This window comes from Neoarius graeffei, chromosome 18 (assembly GCF_027579695.1).
Source record: "Neoarius graeffei isolate fNeoGra1 chromosome 18, fNeoGra1.pri, whole genome shotgun sequence".
NCBI lineage: Eukaryota > Metazoa > Chordata > Actinopteri > Siluriformes > Ariidae > Neoarius > Neoarius graeffei.
This window is the reverse complement of record NC_083586.1, coordinates 29113574-29139223: the sequence shown is the minus strand read 5'-3', so window position 1 is coordinate 29139223 and position 25650 is coordinate 29113574. Positions and strand designations below refer to the sequence as shown.

The window sequence follows — 25650 nt, the reverse complement described above, 5'->3', positions numbered from 1 at the left end:
CACTTGCTTGATGTTTAAATTCGGTCTAGGAGGTCCTAGCTGTTTGATTGCCGTTTTCTCCTCATTGGCACGACGACTAAAGGGAACTTCTTTCAGAGACGCTATCGTATTGTTGCACTCAATACTCGCCATCTTCTTCATAGAATGTTCACACATTTCCCGTGCAACAGGCGTATGACGTAAGCACGCTGCTTGTGCTAGCACATAAAACCTAATAGAAAATGCATTGGGAGCATGATTTTTCGAAAAAAAAAAAAAAAAACGTACATACCATTACTGTCAATGGGAGATTTGGGGGCAAATCTGAACCTGACAGAAATCGCACCAAAAGGGCGTGGCTACACCAGGCGCGACCTTAAGGCCTCTGCATGCTCATGCGACAAGGCTTTCGCAAATAGCTTTTCGCAGACAGTTGTAATTTATTGTTGAGCGGGGATTAATAGGCGTGCGCGATGTTATTCACCGGCACAACGCAAGGGGACGCGAAGTCGCTAGGAGTAGTTGGCTGTCTGCGACACCGTCTGCGAGGACTGGGTTGTCAGCATAAATTGGCCTTTAGCCTGATTGGACGATGACATTACTGTTGCCATGGTAGTAGGAGTAGATTAAAAAATAAATAAATAAATCTCCGTTTGGGAGTGCGTCGCCCAAATTGCCCCTATTAACGAGCCGCCAGTGGGTTAAACCATATGGTGTAAATCATATTGTTTAAAGCTCACCTACTCCTTATCAATACTAAATAAAGGCTTTTGTGAGGGTCAAGTTCAGATGGTTGTTGAGTAACTGATCAAACATGAAAAAAAACACACGCTTCACCCCGTGTCAGACAGAGAACGGGCCAAGCATCTTTGTCATCGATTACACAAGCTGTGACTGAATGAGTGTGAAATATACAGTGATCGAAGTGCGAGTGTGTCATCGCAGATCCCTCAGGGGCACGCGGTGGGAGGCCAGTTATTGCGTTTGAGAGAAAGCAAGGAGGACAAGGACAGCGACATATGGTGCGTGGATGCTGACTCAGCATGAAGGTGTGTCAGCGTGTGTGCACACACACGTGTTGAAGGAGCAATTCAAACTCCACAGCAGAGAAACAGTCAATACCATGAAGAACACACAAAGTCAACGGAAGTGTGAGCGAGCAGTGTGAGGAAGGTTAGAAAAGGTAGACAGTGCGGTTACAGAGAGAGCGGGTGTATCCACACACACTCGTGACTTACACACGCCACCGCAGACAGATAGGCAGTATTCCTCCGACTCAAAGTTATTACGGTTGCCTCCGCAGCCCCCATAGATGAAGGGAGCGCAGCGACCCTCTTCCTTCACAAAATACCAGCGGGAAAACATGGCCCTGCACGGCCCAGTCTCTGCGTTCGCCCAACACACTTCTGAGAGAGCACACACACAACCAGTGGCTATCAATGTTTCATAGGGTTTAAACACTTGTCTTCCATTCTCATCCATTTTGCACATGCAGATGTATACACAACGCACATGCTGACATGCACTGCGTTTCTTACCTCGGACCACTTCTTCGACCGACTCCGTCGTGGTGGTTGTAGTGGTAGTCATGGCGATGTTGCTGGTCTGCTCGTTGTCATTGCGTTCGTCAAAAATCTCGTCGTCTTCCTCCTCCCCTTCCTCTCCATCACCATCCTGGTCATTATCTAGAATCTCCTCTTCATCTTCAAAGAGATCATCCTCAACCATTGCATGTGCCACCTCTGCAGGCTCCACCTCCCGAGTCATGCTACAAGTTGGATTTGTTGTATTAAAAAATGTATTCATTTTAATATACTGAAAAGAGAACCATTTGAATTGGGAAAGAAAAAAAAAAAATGTGTCTCGATGCAGTAAGACCGATTCCTGCGTGGGTCGAGCGTGTGGCAGCATGCACCTGTTATCAGAATAGTCGGTCTCGGCTCCTCCCCACCAGACGTCTGAATCGTCCTCCTCGTCTGCGTCGTCCTTTTCCTGCTCCGTCTCCACTGGGCAGCACACAAACTCCACGCCACGGAAACGGTCGATGGCACATGGCAACAACATCCCATAGTCATGTAGGTTCATGGTATGATCGCTGCAAGACTACAGAGGGGATGAAAAATGATCAGGAATTGTTAGTGTGACAGATTCAATACCATTTCATTCGCTTCAAGATAATTCTAATTCCTTCTAAATGCTTGCTGTGGGAAGCGCAAATGCAGGCCTGCAGCAGCAATAAGCTCGGATTTTATCTTCGCAGGTTATGAGAACGATCCCTGATTATTCATGGCACTGATCTAATAAGCGTAATTGGCCGATACTGTTTATTAGACATGTTCAATAATGGTCATTGAGTTAATTCACTGCAAATCCTTTTAGAACGAGAGACGTGTGGCGTGTGTGAGTGAGAGAGAGAAAACTGACTCTCTCTCTCTGGTGACAGCAGAATAAGTGGCGCAGCCTGAGGGAAACCCTTCACAAATTCTGATCATTTCTACCACGTACAGTTCAGAATTGAGATAAACTGGTGTCCGATCTGGGATGAATTCTGACATGAGGTGCTTTTGGACCAGAGGAACTTTTTTCATAGTTATCAGAACTGTTGAAGGAAGTTCCCTCTGTGTTTCCACACTGCAGAAACTGAGGATGATCATAGTTCTTAGAACGCCATTTTGAGGGACTTTTTTTTTTTAAGCTCCTACTTCAGGGTAGGTACTCTCCCAGCACAAAAGGAACCACGAGTAAAGCAAGTTCATGTTGATTAGTCCAGGTCAGTGCTTTAAAGGAACAGTCCACCGTACTTCCATAATGAAATATGCTCTTATCTGAATTGAGACGAGCTGCTCCGTACCTCTCCGAGCTTTGCACAACCTCCCAGTCAGTCAGACGCAGTCAGACGCGCTGTCACTCCTGTTAGCAATGTAGCTAGGCTCAGTATGGCCAACGGTATTTTTTGGGGTTGTAGTTAGATGCGACCAAACTCTTCCGCGTTTTTCCTGTTTACATAGGTTTATATGACCAGTGACATGAAACAAGTTCAGTTACACAAATTGAAACGTAGCGATTTTCTATGCTATGGAAAGTCCGTACTATAATGACAGGCGTACTAACACCTTCTGCGCGCTTCGGCAGCGCATTGATACGGAGCTCAGATATCAATGCGCTGCCGAAGCGCGCAGAAGGTGTTAGTACGCCTGTCATTATAGTGCGGACTTTCCATAGCATAGAAAATCGCTACGTTTCAATTTGTGTAACTGAACTTGTTTCATATCACTGGTCATATAAACCTATGTAAACAGGAAAAACGCGGAAGAGTTTGGTCGCATCTAACTACAGCCCCAAAAAATACCATTGGCCATACTGAGCCTAGCTACATTGCTAACAGGAGCGACAGCGCGTCTGACTGACTGGGAGGTCACGCAAAGCTCGGAGAGGTACGGAGCATCTCGTCTCAATTCAGATAAGAGCATATTTCATTATTGAAGTACGGTGGACTGTTCCTTTAAGTGGGCCGGTATGCAGTACCGCCACTTCTAGAGTTTAACTCCTGGCGTACTGGGACTTCCCACAAGCTCACAGTTCCCTTTTCCTGTCCTCTCCATATCAGAGTGTCTCTTGGAGATTCATTATGGCATTTAAACTACATTACCGAGGGTGCACTACGTGGCGCTCGCGGAACTACATGACGCTTGTTCACGGAGAAGTCGGGAACAACAAATGGGAAAAACAAAAGCAGGACAGTAATGTTGGCATGGGTATAAAAGGGCACAAAGAGTCGAAATGAAGTCGGATGATGACAGCTCTCCGACAGTCAAGAGACAACATGATGCCTTCTTTGACTGAAGTAGTTTGTTTAATAAACTGATTGTGAAAATCGGCATTGTCTTCCTATCTTTTATTTACTGTAGAAATTCAGAATGTATTACTTGATCGGCTGATACCGACCGCCTGACTCGTATGCCAACAAGGTGAATATGTGGGTTACTGGCACTCCCCCCCCACTTAAAGCACTGGTCCAGATGTAATCCTACATTGATTGGTCGAACACCAGCCCATGCAGCACCAGCAACTACCATTTTTTAAAGCTCTGTGTAAAACGTTAGCTGTGTAAACAGCTTTTAATATCAGTGTTTATACAACCCCAATTCCAAAAAAGTTGGGACAAAATACAAATTGTAAATAAAAACGGAATGCAATGATGTGGAAGTTTCAAAATTCCATATTTTATTCAGAATAGAACATAGATGACATATCAAATGTTTAAACTGAGAAAATGTATCATTTAAAGAGAAAAATTAGGTGATTTTAAATTTCATGACAACAGCACATCTCAAAAAAGTTGGGACAAGGCCATGTTTACCACTGTGAGACATCCCCTTTTCTCTTTACAACAGTCTGTAAACGTCTGGGGACTGAGGAGACAAGCTGCTCAAGTTTAGGGATAGGAATGTTAACCCATTCTTGTCTAATGTAGGATTCTAGGTGCTCAACTGTCTTAGGTCTTTTTTGTCGTATCTTCCGTTTTATGATGCGCCAAATGTTTTCTATGGGTGAAAGATCTGGACTGCAGGCTGGCCAGTTCAGTACCCGGACCCTTCTTCTACGCAGCCATGATGCTGTAATTGATGCAGTATGTGGTTTGGCATTGTCATGTTGGGAAATGCAAGGTCTTCCCTGAAAGAGACGTCGTCTGGATGGGAGCATATGTTGCTCTAGAACCTGGATATACCTTTCAGCATTGATGGTGTCTTTCCAGATGTGTAAGCTGCCCATGCCACACGCACTAATGCAACCCCATACCATCAGAGATGCAGGCTTCTGAACTGAGCGCTGATGATAACTTGGGTCGTCCTTCTCCTCTTTAGTCCGAATGACATGGCGTCCCTGATTTCCATAAAGAACTTTAAATTTCGATTCGTCTGACCACAGAACAGTTTTCCACTTTGCCACAGTCCATTTTAAACGAGCCTTGGCCCAGAGAAGACGTCTGCGCTTCTGGATCATGTTTAGATACGGCTTCTTCTTTGAACTATAGAGTTTTAGCTGGCAACGGCGGATGGCACGGTGAATTGTGTTCACAGATAATGTTCTCTGGAAATATTCCTGAGCCCATTTTGTGATTTCCAATACAGAAGCATGCCTGTATGTGATGCAGTGCCGTCTAAGGGCCCGAAGATCACGGGCACCCAGTATGGTTTTCTGGCCTTGACCCTTACGCACAGAGATTCTTCCAGATTCTCTGAATCTTTTGATGATATTATGCACTGTAGATGATGATATGTTCAAACTCTTTGCAATTTTACACTGTCAAACTCCTTTCTGATATTGCTCCACTATTTGTCGGCGCAGAATTAGGGGGATTGGTGATCCTCTTCCCATCTTTACTTCTGAGAGCCGCTGCCACTCCAAGATGCTCTTTTTATACCCAGTCATGTTAATGACCTATTGCCAATTGACCTAATGAGTTGCAATTTGGTCCTCCAGCTGTTCCTTTTTTGTACCTTTAACTTTTCCAGCCTCTTATTGCCCCTGTCCCAACTTTTTTGAGATGCGTTTCTGTCATGAAATTTCAAATGAGCCCATATTTGGCATGAAATTTCAAAATGTCTCACTTTTGACATTTGATATGTTGTCTATGTTCTATTGTGAATACAATATCAGTTTTTGAGATTTGTAAATTATTGCATTCCGTTTTTATTTACAATTTGTACTTTTCCCAACTTTTTTGGAATTGGGGTTGTATATTTAAAAAAAAAAAATTTTGACAAAAAGGACTGACAGAAGTCCAGGCTGTATTGAGCCTATATTTGACAGAGGAAATACAGCACGATTTTGACTCATCTAAGCGAAATATAAAAATCTTCACTAATGTCACACTAGCAAGCTGGATTACGTCACTCCAGCGTTCCTACTAGTTGTGCAAACGCAAGCAGAAATAGTATGTAGTTCTCAGGAAGCATCCCAGTCGGTAGTTCCTCTCAACAAGTCCCAATAACCATTTGGTCTGAAAGCGCCCATTGTGTCCAGTGTTACCGGGAAAGGCTCCAGCGCCACGGTGACCTTGAACAGAAGATAGCTCTTACTGAAGAAGAATGAATGACTGAGAATATTATTCTGAACAGCTTTCCTAGACTGCCACATGGTACATTTGACAAGCCATCCATAGACAATATTTTCTTTGCAATATGCTTTGTCATGTCTTGCCCTTTTTTTGCATTTACTTGAGACAGGAATAGAATCATCAGAACCTATGAATGCTGAAACAGGATTACAAACTAACAGAGATGGCGGCATAAGGTATTTAGCAGAAACATAGGGAAGAGACTTTACAATCTGACAAACTGTACGCTAGCTATGATAAAACCAGCTACGTTTTCGGCGTTAATGAAGGTTCAGTTTGTGGGAGTTGTTTATAGTTCACTCTCTATACAAGCAGTTCTGGGTTGGGAATATTGTGCCCGAGCCAATACTGCTAGGATAATGTTCAAGTTAATCTGAGAGACAAATTGAAATGATCAAAATTTCTGAATATTTTAGGAAAAAAATTAAAAAATTTTGTACACATTACAATTTATATACAATAAGAATAAAATGGATAGTGGGGTGGCACGGTGGTGTAGTGGTTAGCACTGTTGCCTTACAGCAAGAAGGTTCTGGGTTCGAGCCCAGCGGCCGACAGGGACCTTTCTGTGTGGAGTTTGCATGTTCTCCCCGTGTCTGTGTGGGTTTCCCCCACAGTCCAAAGACATGCGGTTCGATTAACTGGCTACTCTAAATTGTCCGTAGGTGTGAATGGTTGCTTCCCAAGCCTGGAAATGGGAGAGTTGCGGCAGGAAGGGCATCCGGCATAAAACTGTGCTCTAACTAATATGACATGTGGATCAACAGGGTCCACATGGCAGCAACCCCACACATGTAATTGGGAAAAGCTGGAAGAAGTGAGTGAGTGAAGAATAAATTGGATGAATGGACATCATGTAAATGCAGCTTATTTACAATGTATAAATGTAGACTGATTAATCAATTTGTTTGCATCACATTTTCAATTTAATGGCAAGGTTTTTTTTTTTAAATGATTGAGTCTGAGAAACTGCTACGTCTTTAAAAGGCACTTGTTACACAAATCACTGTACCCCGATACTATTAGCAAGTTACCTTGGGCTGATTTATTTATTTATTACAACTACTGCTTTTTATAACAACATTAAGTGTTTTAAAAGCTGCTGGGAGGAGATGTCCAGACTGTTCTGTAGACTTGCTGGGCTAAGCTCAATGTGTCGGTTCTACAGCATATAGCTGAAATGAAGTGGAGGGTCTGTATATACAGCAAGTTGACGTTACTCACCTCTTTGGCTACAGTGTGCCAGTGCAGGTGACTCTCACACATGTCCATCTGCTCCTGGTGTAGGAACTTGCACTTATCGGGAACCAACAAAGCGTCACTCACAAACTCGCCCACTGTACATCAAAACACAAACAAGATCAACCGTGAGCTACTGCTCACTTCTGTATCCCCTGGCTCTCGCTTATGCCTCGGTCACAACCGGCCGTACGTGCTCCTATGGCCGGTCTACGTGCAAAAAATGCAAGAAACGCACGGAGGGCGCGTGTGTGACGTGCTGATTTTCGAGCCGTAGACTGGCCGCAGAGGTTCTTTGTCATGTCAAACAAACTCTACGGGCGCTTACGTTTTTTTTCAGGTTGCAGGACAAACTTACGGCCAACGTGCGTCTTTCTCCACGAACAAAAAAAAAAATAATAAAAAATAAAAAAAATAAAAAAAAAAGGCAGCACGCAGCGATTTGGGAAATGCCAAAAATTGCATGGCCAAAAAAAAAAAAAAAAAAATCGTACGTCCGGTTGTGACCTAGGCTTTATATCAGAACGCAAGCGATTGAAGGAACAGGACACTTATTATGAATGCTGACTTCAACAAATACATCCTGGTAAACTGCCATTTTGAAATGGCATCAAAATCCACCTTATATGTTTCATAAACACATTCAGTTGGTAAACAGGAAGTCGATGTGCGACAGACCTTAAAACGGTATAGAACCCCAAGCTGAAGCTCGGTACCAAATATCAAGCAGTTGTGATTTGTAGTTGCTGAGAAAAGCGTTACGAAAATTTTGTAGATCCATGCTACATGTTTCGTAAATACATTCAGTCGGTAAACAGGAAGTCGATGTGGGACAGACCTGAAAACAGTATACATGGTATATAACCCCAAGCTGAAGTTTGGTACCAAGTGGCTAGGATTCGTGGTTGCTGAGAAAAAGGGTGTTTCGGATGGATGGAAATACAGACAAACAGAGGTAAACCAGTATACCCTTCCCCTTTGGAGCAGAGGTTTAACAATAAATGCAAATATTTACTACGGTAAATAGTCATTTCTTGTGCCTGTGAGACATCCACTGGTACGGACTGGACAGAATGTGTACACGTTCTGTCCAGTGAATGTCTCACAGGCACAAGAAATGACTATTTACCATCAGTACAACGGAAACAAACCCTTGCTTCAGGACACCAAAGGCTTATCATCTACTACATACTATACAAGCAAGAAAAATAATTATGGAAAACAAAGTCACTCTTTCTAGGATTTGTTGAATAGATTTAGAAATCACCTTTTAGGTTTGTCTTTAGAACCAGTCATTTTAGGTACTTACTTGACCTCTTTAATACAAATAAAAATACAGAAATACTGAAAGAAATTTTTATTTTATTTTACAGTATCAGTCAAAAGTTTGGACACCCCTACTCATTCATAGGTTTTTCTGTATTGTAACAATACTGAAGACATCAAAACTATTAAATAACATCTGGAACATACATGTTATTTACCAGCTGGGAGGTCCGTATCGTGAAATACCGTGACCGAGGTCTTGAAAGTACTGAGCGAGGCCCTCTGGGCCGAGGTCACGGTGTTTCACCATACGGACCGAACTTAAGCTGGTAAATAATATATTTATTTTTTCTTTACCAAATTCTAACAGAAAACGAGAGCGTCCGAAAGGGAAAACCAAGCCGAGCCGCCATTTTGAATCCTCATTCACGGCTGTAATGCAAATGCCTTCCTCCTCGGTATACAAGTGTACTTCCATGGCAGAAAAAAAAAAAAAAACTACATTTTGCCACCTATGTAGTGCCCCATTTATACAAATAGGAGTCATTCAGGATTCAGCCATGTTTTTGCTCAGCGTTAGCAAATTACAGGTTTTTAGCTTTCTCCTGAAAGGTTTTCTTTTATTTCTTCTTCCTCAGGGTAGTAAAACTCGCTTTCGCTGTGAACACCGTCGTTATCGCTATCATTGATGTAAAATTAATGCTATTCTCCTGAGAAATGCTGGAAAATTTATAAGATTTTTGATAATCTTTTAAATAAATCTTATAAAAAAAAAAAAAAAAAAAAAGATAAATGTTGACAAAAAAAAAAAAGCTATGTTTGTTGTGAACAAGCGAGTCGCCAGAGGTCCGTAACCGGGGTCCGTACCGTAGGATACGGACCCGCTCGCCAACCAATCAGAGCGCAGGATTTGGACCGCGAAAAAAATAAATGGAATTATGTGGTTGAAAAATCTAAAATATGAAACTTAAAAAAAAAAAAATGAGTAGACACCGTTTACCTTGATGCTTTACACACTACTGGCATTATCTTAACCTGCTTCATGAGGCAGTCGCCTGGAATGCTTTTCAATTAACTAGTGTGCCTCATCAAAATTTGATTAGTGGACAAGTTTCTTGCCGTCAAACAGTAAATAACATACAGTAAATAGCCCTATTCCACATTATGTCAAGAACCACTCAGCTAAGGAAAGATAAATTACCTCCATCATTACTTTAAGACATGGAGTTTTAATTAATAAAAATAATAAAACCCATTGAACTGGGAGTGTCCAAACTTTTGACTGGCACTGTATACACACGGACACGAGTACACACCAAGGCAGCGGTAAGGCACTACAACGTGCACATGACTGCGGCACTGCTTCCGACCCTTCTTGCACCAGTTCTGGATGCTGACCGGCTGATTGGCTTCCACCACGTTTGTGATCTGCAGATCTGGGTAGACCTGAGGGAACAACAAACCTTCAGAACCTTGGAGGCCAGGAAAACCACAACAGACAGGATTACACCTCTACTACAATAATTACTCCATCTCATGCGTTCGACAATAACACCCCCCTGCCCAAACAAAATATCCTATTCCTTTATGCTGCATGTTCTGGGTATTATGTTTCTTCTAATCCATCATACTTCACTAATCAGCCTTTATGAGCTGACTAAGGTGTGTTCCTAGTACTAAACCACAGCCCCACCCATCTTTAGATCCTTTTCTTTCCTTCAGCTTTTCATCACCACCCATTTCCACGTTGGCATTTTTTTTTTTAAAGTCCTTTGTAGCTTCCTTTATCCATGTATTATTTCTCGCTCAAAGATCCGTCTGTATGCTTTGACTCTTTCTTACCTCTTGGCAGTACTGAAGGATACCCTCCTTGGTGTTCACGCAGCTCTTGGTTCCTGAAGGGTCTGGCTCCCACTTGCCACTCTGGATGTTCATGTGCATATTGAGTTTCTCGCAAAACATGGCAACTTGTGGCTCGGCCAGTAAGCCTGGTCCTTCTTCTAATGGCATCTGGAAACAGATTTTTTCCAACATTTAGACTTTTAAACCAAACAACCAGGAAACGGTTTATACTGGGCTATCTTTCTATTTTGGAATAGGTTTGCATGGTTAGTTATGTTGCCATTAAACACATCACATATGGACTTTATTTAATCTGACTCTCCATATTTGCCATCAAAAGTATCCAAGTGTGTGGTCTTCGAATTGTCCTTCGTGTCCACACATGCCAATGGCTGGCTTCGTAAGTGAGTGGAAAGGAAATCTGTGGGAGGGTTCTGCATTACTCAGAGCACACCCATCTATCTGATAATGCAAAATTGCATAACAGTGAAGGAAAACTGGGACAAGCCAGATGAACATCGCTGTTTACTCACGCTCCTGTACTCTACCCACCCATCTTATCGCACACTCAATGTCAGAATGTTCTCCCTTCCTTCCTTAATCATCAGTAAAGGATGAACAAAGTACACTCTGAGCATAAAACAGTCCCCATTTGTGTTCGCTGGCCTAGATCCAGGACACACTGTGTTTTGTTTGCAGCAATCCAGGTTTGCCCTCTGGCACTCGACTTGCCATCACCAAATCCCTGAGATGCATAAAGTCCTGCCAACAACCCCAGTACTCTCGGCTTAATCAAACAGCACCAAGGCTTGCTTGAAAGCTGACACAGACCCCCCTCATGAAGGTTGTTTCCACCCGAGAATGTTCTCAATGTTCCACTTCTATATGAAACCTAGTGCTGATTGAATGAAATGTAATTCAGCCCAAGTGTAGGAAGCGAAGCATAATATAATTCATGATATTAACTCTGGCAAATGGAGGACAGCGCTGGAGTGCTGCAGAAATACAATGCACTCTGAAGAACTCATCTAAACTGAAAAAAGAATCGATAAATACTAGATACAGCTCACCAATGACTCATGTTCTAAACTTGGCATGTGCATGTGTATTTGAATACCCAGTCTGAGGCTATTTAACCCTCTGGGGTCAAGAGCTTCTCCGGTGAAGCTCAGCAGGTTTAGAAGGAGTAGGTCATGTATTTAGATAAATATCTTCGCGAGATGTCATCATACAAACACGATAAACATATTGACAAACTTTATGCTTTACACTTTCCTATGTGCCCACTGCCAAATATTATAGCTTTAAAATTACCTAAAAACAGAAAACTCGTCACCTTCCTCAGTCACACCGGAGTCGAGTGCTGAGCGTGCACTTACACATTCATAAAAGACTATTCACATGGTAACGGCATGATCATCACTTTCACTCTTTTGGTTTTGATTGGTTTCTCTTTACGGTGGGCGTTCAGGATAAAATCTGTCGGCCATAGTTTAGGCTATTTGGAGGTAAAACTTGTTGCGAGATGGAATGCGGATTTTATGTACTTCGGATGATTCAGGACAGCGATTCAATTCCAGATTCAAGACAGCGAATCGGTTCAATCTTGAGAACTGCGACGCTGATGAGCAGTGCCTTTTTTTTTTTTTATAAATAAACTTCGACTTGATCCAGGCGCAGATCAACTCGAGTAAAGGCCAATTTATGCTGACAACGCAGTCCTCGCAGATGACGTCTGCGTAGCCCCCCCCTTCGCAGACGCTCTGCGCGCACCTCCCAAAAATTGTGACCACCGCAGAAGCCTCACAGACAGCGTCACAGACAGCGTCACAGACAAGAGGGCTCTGATTGGTCCACTCTACATCCGCTGTACACGCACTTCCGCTTCCTTACTTTCCCGACTGCCATTTTTAAAAACACGAGCGAAGATGGAGCAGCACGAAGAGCGGTTGATCGAGGAAGTGAGGAAGTATGTACATCTATACGACTCCAGTTCTAGTCATTATAAGTAACCGGAGGATAAACACTCCACTAACCACACCCACCAACTACTCCTAGCGATTTTGTGACTTCGCGCTGCCTTGCGTTGTGGCGGTGAATAACATCGCGCACGCCTATTACTCCCCGCTCAACGATAAATTACAACTGTCTGCGAAAAGCTATCTGCGAAAGCCTTGTCGCAAGAGCATGCAGAGGCCCTAAGTGTAATTATTTCTTATATTTATTATGAGCAGATCGGTTGATATGCGTGCGCTGTTGTGCATACACAGGAAAAATAACTGAGCAATTTTTTCCAGAGTTAAAAGCATTTTAAAAGCCAGTGAGGGGAAAAACAAACAGGACACACAGTATTGGGATGCAGGAAGCAATATTACTGAGGTGTTCTATGGGATTAAAATGGGCACTAGATATAATGCTTAAAGAACGACACACACACCCAACAGCGACAATGCAACAGCTTTGTGTTTGTCATGCTTGGTTGATTTCTATGTGCACCTGGGAAAGGTTTGTGCACATTTTCCATTGCGTTACTTTATGATAAAGATTACAAGGTCATTTTCTAACACGCTGTTCAATCCCCCCCCCAAAAGCAAAGCCTTGCTTAATTCTGTGCAATTTATGTAAACACGCAGTCATTTCTAACCTTCAACAAGCCTCAAGTAAAGGGACAGCTGGAAGCAAGACCAAGCCCCTCACCTCAACCACGGCACCGAGACAATACAAGTCCACATGGTGTAGTGTGTACGTATCGTTAATATTTCATTAAGAACGTGCTCCAATGCAAAGACCGCCAGCACTACAGGATCTGCATGGGTCTCTGTATATCAGTTGGATGGATTAGAAACAACTCTAATGTGATTACGAAAGGAAGGAAAAGCCTGCCTTCAAAAGGATTAATCCCTGTTCCAGCTTTGTACAAGCTGCCAACAGACTACAGAGGCCAGGACTCAGACAAAAAAAAAACAGAACAAAAAAAACCCACCAAACCACACGGCGTTCTGTAAAAAGGCCCACAACTGTTCAGCATCAAAAGGTAGTTTTTGAAAGTGCAAGCACAATTTACAAACCTAAACTCACATCTTCCTCACTCAAGTCTAGTATTTCCATTTAGCTGAAGTTTGGAACTCCTGTGAGAGAATGTCTTTGTCGATGTGAATGCGAGCAGAGTGAAAAGCAAGAATGCTAATCAAAGACGCCATTGTGTTGGAGAAGAAACAACAATGTGAGGGAAGATGAAGATGGGAAGAGGGGAGTAAGGTAATGTTTTGTGCTACTTAATCATTTTAGAAGCCTGAATGTGCTGGCAAGAGAACAGCAGCTCTTTTGATGAGAAGTCCATGTTAGGAAAAGGGTGGCCTTTGAGGACCATGTGATACACTTTATAAACACACATCCACCATCGGACAGCTACTTATTAGGATTCGGAAGCTAAAAAGTCATTCGAGGTCATTCAAGAGTTGAAAATCAGTTCCGAGTTCTCCCTCACACGCGCGCACGCTCGAGGATCCTGCAGTACGCAACAAAAAAAGGTTGCAGATAGCTACTTTATCCTGTTCAGGGTCGCTGCGATTTAAATAACTTATGCTGTGTTCACACTTATACCGGTACGAAAGTGGTATAACTGTATCGATACAAAGTATACCGGTACAGTTTAGTGCATCTGTCCACACTAGTGAGAAATGTTTGTGGTTTTCTTTCACCGAAGTTGAAATGCGCATGCGCGAAATGTTTCCGTGGTTACCGAGTAACTTCCTTACAAGAATATGGTGGATGAAACAATGTGTGTGCTTTTTGTTGTCAATGTACAGTCTGTATTTCTGGTGGTCATTTATTCAGTCGAATCGTATATAAACGCGCGAGGCAGTTGAGAAAGAAACAAAGAAAACGAATCTCCCTTTCTCCCCCCTCACTGTCTCCCCCTTTCCTTCTCTTCCCCTCCCTTTTCCCCCCTCTTTCCCCCTCCTTTCTTTGCTCCATGTAGCTCCGCGGTCGTTTTGAGCCATTTTGACGTTTTATTTACAGCTGGAAAGCACGTGCGTATTGCCGGAAGAAGTAGGAATGGTTCATTGCGCATTATATTCGTATCGATACAGAGCCGCTTCATCTGTCCACACTACAGAGAAGTGCTACAGTACCGATACTATACCGGTACGAAGCCCATACATTTGTGGGTTTCTTACCGATACAGTTATACCGCTACAGTACCGGTATAGTTGCTAGTGTGGACAGGTGTTGCGGTACGAAAGTAGTTTCGTATCGGTACAAAATCCCTAATGTGAACAGGGTATTATTTGCTGATGTTTTGGGGAATAAGATATAATGGACAGGTGGAAATGAACGCGAGTTGGCAGGATTCCCACCCACATACCACTCAGTTCCATGATTTCAAATCAAAAGTACCAATAGCCCAGGAGTAATAGGGTTATACCCGGAACAAATTAGCAACAAGCTGAAAATTTCAGAATATGTTCAGAATACCTTTAGGAATAACATACTAAAAGTCCCCGGGAAATCCCCCGTGTGCTCTCTGAGAAATTCAAGATGGCGTCCAAAATGGCCACCAAATGGAGATCTGCCCATATCTCAGGCCCAAAACAAAATATTAATGCAATTAAAAGGTCAGAATATATGTTTTGTAGGGTAGGAGAGTAAATTCCAACGTGTGTATTAATTACATTGTGTATTAACATTATATAATAATGTACACATTATTATAACAGTATATTTGTGTATAGTGTGGATCCATTGGTTACTCGTTCACTCCGTATCATTCTATTCTGTTCACAAAACAAACACAATTACTAGGGGTTGGAGCACTTATTTTCATTAATATTAAAGTAAATTGGTGGTGTAAAATGAAAAATGGCATGTTAAAAGGTCATGCTGAGTTCAGTCATTTTTAAAAGGTCATGCTGAGTTCAGTCATTTTTTGTCCGAACACACTGGCATTGCTATACTAAGTAACTTTAAAAACGCACAATGGAATTCAACACGATATCACTTTAGATCCATGCATATATTTGAAATTTATGATATTGTATGTAATGCACACACATCTTGAAACATCGATAAAGGACATTTGTCAAACTCAAGAATTAATTCACAATAAAAAAAATTCAAAGTGACAGTTGGTCCATGTTCGGACCGTCATGCTGGAGATTCTGGGTCTGTGTCGTCCAGGGGTCTCAGCAGCAGTGACTGAGGGTGTCAGGAATCTGTCACGGAGGTGAGCTAGCCTGATGTGCTGATCCTGAACTGGCGTCGTGACTCGAGGCTGACCAGGGCGTGGACGATCCCTGGTGCTCCCTGTCTGTCTGTAACGCTGACTCAAACGGGAAATGGTCGAATGATGAACACTGAAGTGCCGGGCGACCTCTGTCTGTGTACTTCCGGCACGCAACATCCCGATGGCCTGTTCACATTGATTTTGGCTTAGGCGTGGCATCTTCAATAATGACAATTTTCCCATCATTTCCCCCGGGTATTTATAGGCAAGATTGTGTGTGTACAGTGTATGCAAAATTTGTTTGAAAATTAAAGCCTGTCCATGTCATTGACTACCCGAGTCATATTGTACGTTATTGAGTACAACTCCCTTAAATTCTGATTTGAGCACAGATTTGGAACTTATTCGGGCGGAACGAAGTTATTTTTCCATTGTGATATATTTCTTTTCTTCTTGAGATAAACTCAGCACGAATTCAGCAAGTTTTATCAATGTGCGTTTTTAAAGTTATAGTGTAGTAGTAAAGACTGGCGCTAGAAACTCAAAGATTAATTTTTTTCCACCCTTAAACAAGCTTGAATAAATTCCCTACTTCACTGATGGTACAACAAAGGTCCAAGCATTACAACTGAGGCACTGAGAAGTGTTTAAGTCTACTCATTGTTTATAAGCAAGAGCTTTTATTGAGGCAGACCTTTTTGTCATGAAAGTCGCCGGAATGTTGAAGTGTACTGAAACAGCTTGCCATTGTAGTTTTAGAAGATAGAGTTCTCAAATTTAATTTCCCTTTAATATTTTATCAAAGCTTAAAGATGCACTAAATATTAAGGAAATCGATGTCTAGTTGTTGTCTTACATTATGTTCATGTATGTAGGCAGCCTACTAAGCTAATCTGTCAATCATGTCAACCATCAAATTCCATGTAATTTCCACATTAATGACCTTGTAATCTTGGTTAATTTTAACAGTGTGACAATGGTGAATTTGCATTGCTTGTATGAGAGAACATATAATTTAACATTTTAATTGCATTTATATTATGTTTTATCCCTGAGATATTGAAAAATCTCCAATCGGCGGCCATTTTGGACGCCATCTTGAATTTCTCAGAGAGCACAAGGTGGATTCCCGGGGACTTTTAGTATGTTATTCCTAAGGGTATTCTGAACATATTCTGAAAAATTCAGCTCGTTACTAATTTGTTCCGGGTTGGACTCAATTTTGAGCTAATGCTCTTGGGCTACAAGATAGAACCCGATATAGACCTGCACCAGTCAGTCAACAGCTTCAACCCAAAGAAACCTTTATGTGCTAATCTATAACTAATTACGCTTGGAAAAATTCTGGAACAGTGCAAGTCAATACCTTGCACTTCACACAGCGGAGCTGCACTTGAGGAAAAGAACACTATACTTGAATCTGCAGTGAACCGTGAAATGATTCGAGTTAAAAACAGCACTCTTCTGAAAACGCCTGGCTCAAATCTGCTGAACTATTTGCACATTTTCCTTTCAAAATTCATTCAGTTCTCATTTATGGGTGTTTAACATGTAGGATTTAAAAGAAGCAGAGTAGCTACTCCTCCAAAACTCAGAAGAGACCATTTCATGAAAGGCCTGGGTGATGAAAATAACGACATTGAACCCGAACAATCTCCACCTAGTCTGTCCCTTTCCTGTGGATTATTGGTTATGAGCCCGGAGAAAAGGCAGAAACGAGGCACACATCATCGTCAGATTTTGCTCAAATCTTAAGTTTACTGATAAAGCATGAGTAGATAGACAGATGGATAGATACAGACAGACATGGAGAGGACTCTTCTCAAGCATATTTAAAAATGCATATTAAAAGCGAAGGCTAGGCCAGTCGAACACCAGCTCCGTGGTATGCAGACTACATGAGTGATGGAGCACACAAATTAAAAACAACCCCAGATAGTTAAAGCATGGCCTCACTTTCGTTTATAAATGCCTTGAGACCACAAGAATGGCACAGGAATAGTTTTAAGCGTTAACAATGAATCTAATATAGTAATTTTTATGATTAAAGTGATTCATATAGGTAGCGGTCTGAGTGAATGACCTTGACGTCCGTAACGTCACAACAGGAAGTCTATCGGTCTCATCGCCATTTCTGCTATACTAAAACACAGAGCTGACTGCAACTCCGAGCCTCCATTTTGAGCTAATTTATCGCCATGCCATGCACCCGCCAGCAACATGACAGAAGGTGGATTTACGTTGCATTCATGGCCCAAGAATGTTCAAACTGCAAAGATTTGGAGGCGTTTTGCGAGAAGTTCATGGGCACCTATGAAGCGGTCTCTCCTCTAATCTGCACATTTTACTGAAGACTCGTACAAGACCTCTGCTCTGTTGAAGAGCGTTGGCTATAAGCCCGTATTGAAAGGTGTAGTACCAACAAATTAAAAAATATATATTCATTTATTTTAAAAAAGGAAAAGTTCAGTTACACTAGTTTTCCCGGCGCGTGAGCCAAAGGTTGTTGGTAAAACCCGGGACGTGACGTATCGCTTGGGCAGTGACCTCCCCGCAGTTGTTGTTCTGTTCCATCCCAGGTTTTAGTAATTGCCTGAGCCGAGCAGTAATGGCGGAGTACTCAGTATGGAGAAAACGGAGAATGAGTGCCACAGCCGTCTGATTTTTTTCAACTGGATATCGCTGCCATCTCGCCCTTGCGTGGAAGAAGCAAATGAACAGAGAACTGAACGAACAACTGAAAGTCATATTGTTTCAAAACAACTGGCCAGAAGATCGGTCTTCAAGAAGCAAGAACACAGACGGGTAAAGCTCCGACTCTAATTTGGATATAAAACACCACCACCACCACTTCTTGTTTCCCTGCATTTAGATTAATCCATGTAACTTGTATTGTGTGTTTAAGTTACCGGTATAAGATAATTTAATTTGCTTCAGAATGTGATTGTCTCAGTTCATCTGATTATTTAATGAGCCTTTTACGTTTTATCAGTGAAAATGCATGCATGTACATGTATAAGTTATAACACCTATCCTGTTTTAATGAGAGTCAGCCCACAATCAGTGAAGTCAAATCAGTCTTAGTTGAGCGACTCGGTAACGGGATTTCTTACTTTCACCATAATTTATTTATATGACTTTGGTCTATAGCTGTAAAAAGCCTCGGCCTTAAAACCGGTTACCGCTGTGACGTCACGCACTCAGGGCTGGCTGGCTCAGCGGGGCGGCTCGAACGCCAAGTTTGTGGTCGGTTTTAACTCTCAAAACTATATTTAAATTCCCATTTATGCAGCATACAAGAGTCAAGGATGGAGATACTATCCACTCAAATTTATTTAAAAAAGGTTCTGCATATATCCTTTAAGGCTCTTCAGCTCAAAGATTACAAAAGAACATTATGTTACAGATAAGATAATCCCAGAAAACTAGAACAAGATGGCATTATTCTAAGGTGGTGTTTACATTAGACCGTATCCGTATCGTTGTCGTTGCGGATGCACAGTCCGTGCACATTAAAACGCCGGAAAACGACTCCACAGGCGGAACAGTTTGAATCCGCCAGGGCCCACGTATTCAACCCATTACGTATCTGATCCGGTGCTGTGTAAACATTGAGGAACAAGGATACGCAGTGCTGAGCTCTAGCTGACGTCGTCATTGGACAACGTCACTGTGACATCCACCTTCCTGATTCGCTGGCGTTGGTCATGCCACGTTGGTCATGTGAATGAGCAATACAGGAAGTGTGTTGAGGAAGTTATTAAGTGAATGAGCAATACAGGAAGTGTGTTGGTTACCGTAGCACTAAATAGTCTTGTTGTAATCGCAAAAAACGGCCGTTCTGCAAGGTGAAGAGTGTACTGAACACTGTTAGATCCTTCTAGCATAAACACGAAGGCCATACACGGTGTAAAAAAAGGCGTCATTGTAGTACCAGTACCGCCGATAACAGACTGGCATACTTCATTTTTTACAACGACATCCTTCCACTTGCAAGTGGTGAGTGACTTGTGCATGCCCGATATGCACTAGGATCATGTGACGTGCCGTCTAATTAGTCATGTGATTAGCGTATCCGTGTATTGGCGTTGCTGTGTGCACGGGGAACGGTTTTGTTGCGGGCACAGAAATTGTGTGTGTACGGGAATCGTTTTAAAAACGTTAATCTGATGATCCGCCGATTCGAAATAATGTAAACAGGGCCTAAAAGATCCAGTTTGTCCCACCACAGACAATTCATCAACAGCAATGAGAAAACTGCTCAATAGAAGGTTTGATAGTTTCACTTAAAGTGCATTAAATCCAAACCACCAGCAAAGCAAAGTTCTGTTGCATGACCATACCCAAGTGTGCTCCTTTTCTGGCTCATAAACAGCCCATCATATCCACTGATAAGAGAACGTGCTACGAATGACACACAAACAGCCAATCATTTAACAGGTGTTCGAGTGTACCACGAATGTGTGCAGTGAGAAAATGATTGGTGATAAAAATCAAAAGGTGCTTAAATTCAAAATAAATGTTAAAGGAAGACTGACTTTCAGATTTTAAGTATAGGTCATAAAAATAATTTTCCCCCGACACCCAATTATTTTTGTTTAGTGGACTGAAAGCTACTGAATTCGAGTCACAGACTTCCAATTTTATTCGTTTTTTTTTTTTTAATTAAAAAAATTAATTTAGGGCCACATGGTCCGAAATTCTCCACCACTTCTTGCTTCACAATGACGCAATACAAGAGACCACGTCATGCATCACGTGGTGGGCTTTCCCCGTTCATGCAAGGCATTGTGGGATACAAATTTGAAACAGGAAAGAAAAAGGGAGGACGCGAATGAGACGTGAAAGACCGACTACAGTAACAAAGCGAGAAGACGTCATGTTGCGAAGGAAAGGAAACGCAGGACCAAACTAATAAACATCAGCTATTCGTTTAGCGACAGAATGAAGTAACTATCAATGCACGGTCAAGGTAAACCTGTAGATGGCAGTAATGCAACACCGTGGATGCCAGCTGCTGTAAAACCCAAAAGACGACGATGACGTCACCGAAACGTAAACCTGCACGTGCGCACACTGGACTTCCTCGGTCTGCTTGACTGCGCGAAGCGAGCGATTTCATGCACATTATTTGCGAGGGAATCCCCTCAAATTAAATAAACTTCCCAGCCACAGAATGGCCTGGTTTTTTTTTTTTTTATTACAGAAATAAACCCACAATGATCAAATTTCAGAGGGAACTAAATTTCACCGGTTTTATGAAATCGAAAGGCCGTCTACTTTTAAATTCAACCTTTCTCCTTCTTATAATTTTTAAAAATATGTTGCTGAAAATTATCAATAATTATTGATAGACGGAAATGAAACATTTTATCGTGATAAACTGACCATAATCACCCTACTTTATTTCATGGTATGGTTTCAAGACCCTGTGAGCTGCTGCTCACAAGAAACTGTACTCAGCACTTCTACTATAAGACTGGCCTTATGAGCGTCTTCACATTTAAATATTACATTTTTAAATTCCCATCAAGCCTGACGCGACGGTGGCAAGGAAACGCTCCCTGAGACGACAAAGAAACCTTGAGAGGAACCAGACTCCATCCTCATTAGCTTTCATATCTGCTTCTGTTTTAGTCTTTTTAGTTCTATGAACAAGCTGAAAGTGTAATGTTCCGTGACTGACTTGTCTCATAACGTAATCTCATGAGGCCATGTTAATAGCATGTGAACATTTTAACTGTAACAAACCCCCTTCATTCTGGCAGTAAGCAAGGGCTGGAATTTGAGTTCAAGCGTCATTAGTATCAGGGCTTTCCACCAAGGCTCGTACTAGCCAGCCATGACAAATAAGTAGCCAGCCAGGGGGAGTAAACACAAAATAAACTCCTGTGCACGCAGTTCCCAGGATTAAATGTATTTTCCACAGACCATTTATTTATTCACTTTACTCAAATACAAAGTAAAATGGCAGTAAATCGTTTCTTTTCTTGCGTATTGCATCATGAGGCGGTCCTGGCTTGTAAATCTCTTATTTTCGGTGCATGACACATTCACGCAGCTGAGCATGCTATGAATTAACAACGACAACGGTCTGCAGTGGCGGCTACACAATTAAACACTCAGCGAACATTTCTCCATTTGTGTATGAAAATACACTCCAGCCACTCAGCTTGGTTTCATTTACAACCAACGGTGTCTTTTGATGCCAGCACGTAATTGAACGAGAGAAGACTGGTTTACCGGAGACAAAATAAGCGTTATCTCTGCTTCTGTTCCCTCCGACGGCCCTGACACACTACTGCCTCCGCCGAGTGCGTGCGCGCACACCGCATGTCAGGGCCACGGATAAGTTACCCTCCCTTGATCAACGAAGTCGGCGGGGAATTTGTGGTTATTATCGGTACAAACAGCGCGAATCACAACTTAAATGAGTGCGGTTCAGTTTGACATTGTCAGTCCGTTAGATAAACATTTAATTTTATTAAAATCGAAAATTAATATTTAGAGCCTGTGGGCTACAAAAATAGTTATTAAAAGTAGCCGGCTGGACTTAATTGTGTAGTCGGCTGTATGGCCGGCAGCCGGCGCTTGTGGAAAGCCCTGTAGTATCCGTTGGAAAGTCGGTTCACAACCTAGCAGACACTGTGTCCATCTCTAAAATTTGTTAAATAATATTGACTGGCGTTGAGTGGTATTATTTACATACACACATTCAGTGGTGCTGCCGGCAAACAAAAATGCTTGTGTGCATGCGAAGCAGAAAACTCACTGAATATTCGCATCAGCTCCAACGTGTGAGGTCATGTTGCCCTGACAACCATGCAATATCGTAAACCATATTCAATGCTCACTCTGCATTGGGTAGAATGACAATACACATAGGCTAACAATATTGCATGCTTTCAAAACCAAATTAATGTATAGGGAATAAAATACATGTTTTTATTCCATTGAAAAAGTGTCCTGCATGTATAATAAATTCAATATTTCACTCCCAGCGTTTTCCCACTGACTGGACGTGTGTTTTCACAAATGTTGCACCAGTTCAAAATTCATTCTTTTCACGAACTTGCTTTTTTTTTTTTTTTGAATGAGTCTGTAAAGAATATTACACGGTGGTGTGAAGACATGAAGTTTGTGTTGAATTATTTTTTTTTTTAACTATTACCAAGATGACAATTCCAACTCGCTGTATTTTAAAAGCACAAACTACATGGAAAATGTGTTTTTGTATATTTAAGTTCTGACTTGCACCACACCATTTTTGCTGGTCAATAAACAGTGCTGAACTGGACAGAACGAGAGTAGATAAGGGTAGGCACTGTTTCCTGTCTCTAAGATTCAGTCTCAACCATCTGTTTACCTTCCTGCTAATTCCTTTTCCCCTCTGGTCTGTGTCACTGTGGAGCCAATCAGGCTGTTGTTGGTGGGCAAAGCTCTTGAGGCAATCAGATAAAGACTACAGGCCCAGGCCTGCCTCATCACTGTTCGAGTACTCTTAACCCATTCCCGCTTACAGTGAAAAGCGTACATTTTCCATTACTATCCTGTAATGATGTCGTGTGGGAATGTGAGTAAAATGGCCAAGTCGAAATGTTAATCTTCCCCCTGTAGACCGAGTAACATTGATTTAACATTGTCTTTTATTATGGCTCCAATAGGAACGGTCAGATTTACATTTTGAGACAGTTGCGACTAGGGATGTTAACCGATGACCGTTTGACCGGTGGTTGACCGAATCAACATCAACTGGTTAATTTTTTTTTGGTTGTCGGTTAAAAAAAGAAAAATCGTTTTGAAGCTGCTGATTTTGGAGCGGAGAACCTGGAATTCTGTGTTGTAAACGCTTGGGGCGTGCCATGCGGTGTAAGAACGACAGCTGACAAATCAGAAACACCCATTCAGTCATGTCCTGCCCTCCCGCCCCAGTTGAAAACAGCTGCCACTCAGCGAGAGAAAAGTGTAGACAGGCTTTTTAGCTTACAAATTACTATTCTGTTTTTTTTTTTTTTTTAATTATTATTATTAGAAGGCACATGGAGTTTAGTCCTGCCTTGGCCAGTGCATTCTGAAAGTATGTTTCGGTCTGTAGCCAACAATGCATGTTATTGCAGATCCTATCTCTCCACACAAACTAAAGGCACAGATGCCGACTTTTTCACGGCTGAATAGTGCAGATTCGATTTTTTTTTTTAGGGGGGCGTTGGAGTGTCTGAATAATTTCATCAGAGTAAATTCTGTATTAAAATTACTAAATAAGCAAATGCCGTTGAAATTATTCAGACACTCCAACGCACCCCCCCCCCCCCCCCAAAAAAATCCGATCTGCACGATTCAGCCGTGAAAAAGGCGGCATCCGCCAAAAGGCGCGCCGTTTGCATCCCTGTTAAACTCATAGGTTAACCGACTTTAACCGGCTAATGAGGCTCGGTGGTCGGTCAAGATTTTTTTTTTAGTTTTCGCCATCCCTAGTTGCGACGTTGCAGTCGGTGACGGCACTATTCATACTGCTGCAGTGTAAAGCAACCGGCGGCGAACTCAAAACAACAAGCAAACAGCAGATACAGTGGGAACATCGTATCCGTATCCACAACATTTACAGCAAGCATCGGCATGGAAAAGTTAGATAAACTAACAGAATCCAGGGTTTAAATAAATCGAGTAATAAGCATCCAAAGCGAAAAGGGTGTGCGCGCATGCTGTCTAGAAGCAGGGTGTGTAGTTCAAGGGGTAATGCTTGTATGAATCAATGGATGGTAGTCCCACTGTAGACTTTGCTTGAACAAATGTTCAGAAACAGGAAGACAACTCATGATTCAGCCTGACTCATGCCATGTTGTTAACTAGCTGACGTCTCAGCTTGGGCTTTTCACAATAACGGACTTGCCGCCTCGTGAATTATACCTGGTCGTGCATGGTTTGCACTCTGTAGCATTCTGTAAATTACAATCCAGTGGGAATACACGATATCCTAGTCGTTATCTATTCCACGTTGTTTTGACATACAATAATGGATTCCAGATATGAAAGGGGCTTAAGATAGCATAGATGCTGGCAGACACTTCTATCAGAAAAATGGAGGAAAAAGTACAAACATCTGTTCATTTATCCTTGCTGGGAGGTTAAAAGGTTGGTAGCCTTTGACTAGTAATTGATGCGAGTGAACCAATAAACTGCAACGAAGTGCACGGCTTGAGTAAATAAATAAATAGAAAATTTTCCCCATAATACAGGAAGTGTACTTGGGAGTCCATAAAAAGGTCTTAAATCACATATCTGAATTAGTGCTGTCAAAAATGTCGCGTTATTAACGCGTTAACTTGACTCAATTTTAACGGCGATAATTTTTTTATCGCGAGATTAACGCTCTGTGACATGATGTAGGTTTTTCATAAGCTTTTGAAACTGCCAGGAACTTAGAACAGAGACTTTGCTTAGAAAACCGATAGCAGCTAGACTGTAATGCCACGCCCCGCACAGCCAGAGTCCTCTGCCCCCCCAAAGAACCAGCGCGGGCAGGGCGCGCTAGTAGAGATGGGATTTATGGCTCTTTGATGGGATCCGCATCTTTGTGATCCGTTCTTTGAAAAGAGCCGTTCAAAAGACTGGCTCATTTGGCTCTTTTTAAATATTTATTCAGTTTTAAGAAGACAGCGTCTAAAGAAGCCAGATCCCTCTGAACTGTAAACTCAATGCTATCCCAGAAATCCTTCCTGTAATATGCAAATTTGTCCGGCTCTGATTGGACAGCGCGACGCATCAACAGGCAGAAAGTGTAAAAGTACAAAATGTGTTAAGTGAGCTGAAACAGTAAAGATCAGATTCAATGCAATATTTATCAACGAACAACTTAAAGTTAATATAATAGTGTACTTTAGATTATAATCAAGCATGTCAAGCCTACCGTCACTGTGTAACCTGTCTCTCTGATTAGAGTTGTAGACTAACTCAAGCAGTACATCATTTCACTCAT

General features: G+C 42.0%; 1 protein-coding gene across 3 annotated transcripts in view; it reads right to left on the bottom strand.

Annotated features, from left to right (window-relative positions):
- Positions 1 to 25650, bottom strand: part of appa (amyloid beta (A4) precursor protein a) — a 117549-nt gene that overhangs the window by 65567 nt on the left and 26332 nt on the right. For 2 of the 3 annotated variants that reach the window (XM_060898643.1, XM_060898644.1), the window contains exons 2-7: positions 10448 to 10615; positions 9922 to 10051; positions 7325 to 7437; positions 1895 to 2082; positions 1518 to 1747; positions 1218 to 1385 (exon numbers count right to left, since the gene is read on the bottom strand). In XM_060898643.1, the coding sequence (XP_060754626.1) occupies positions 1218 to 1385; positions 1518 to 1747; positions 1895 to 2082; positions 7325 to 7437; positions 9922 to 10051; positions 10448 to 10615 (997 nt within the window). The remainder of the gene's footprint in view (positions 1 to 1217; positions 1386 to 1517; positions 1748 to 1894; positions 2083 to 7324; positions 7438 to 9921; positions 10052 to 10447; positions 10616 to 25650) is intronic. The other variant, XM_060898645.1, reaches the window with a different exon arrangement.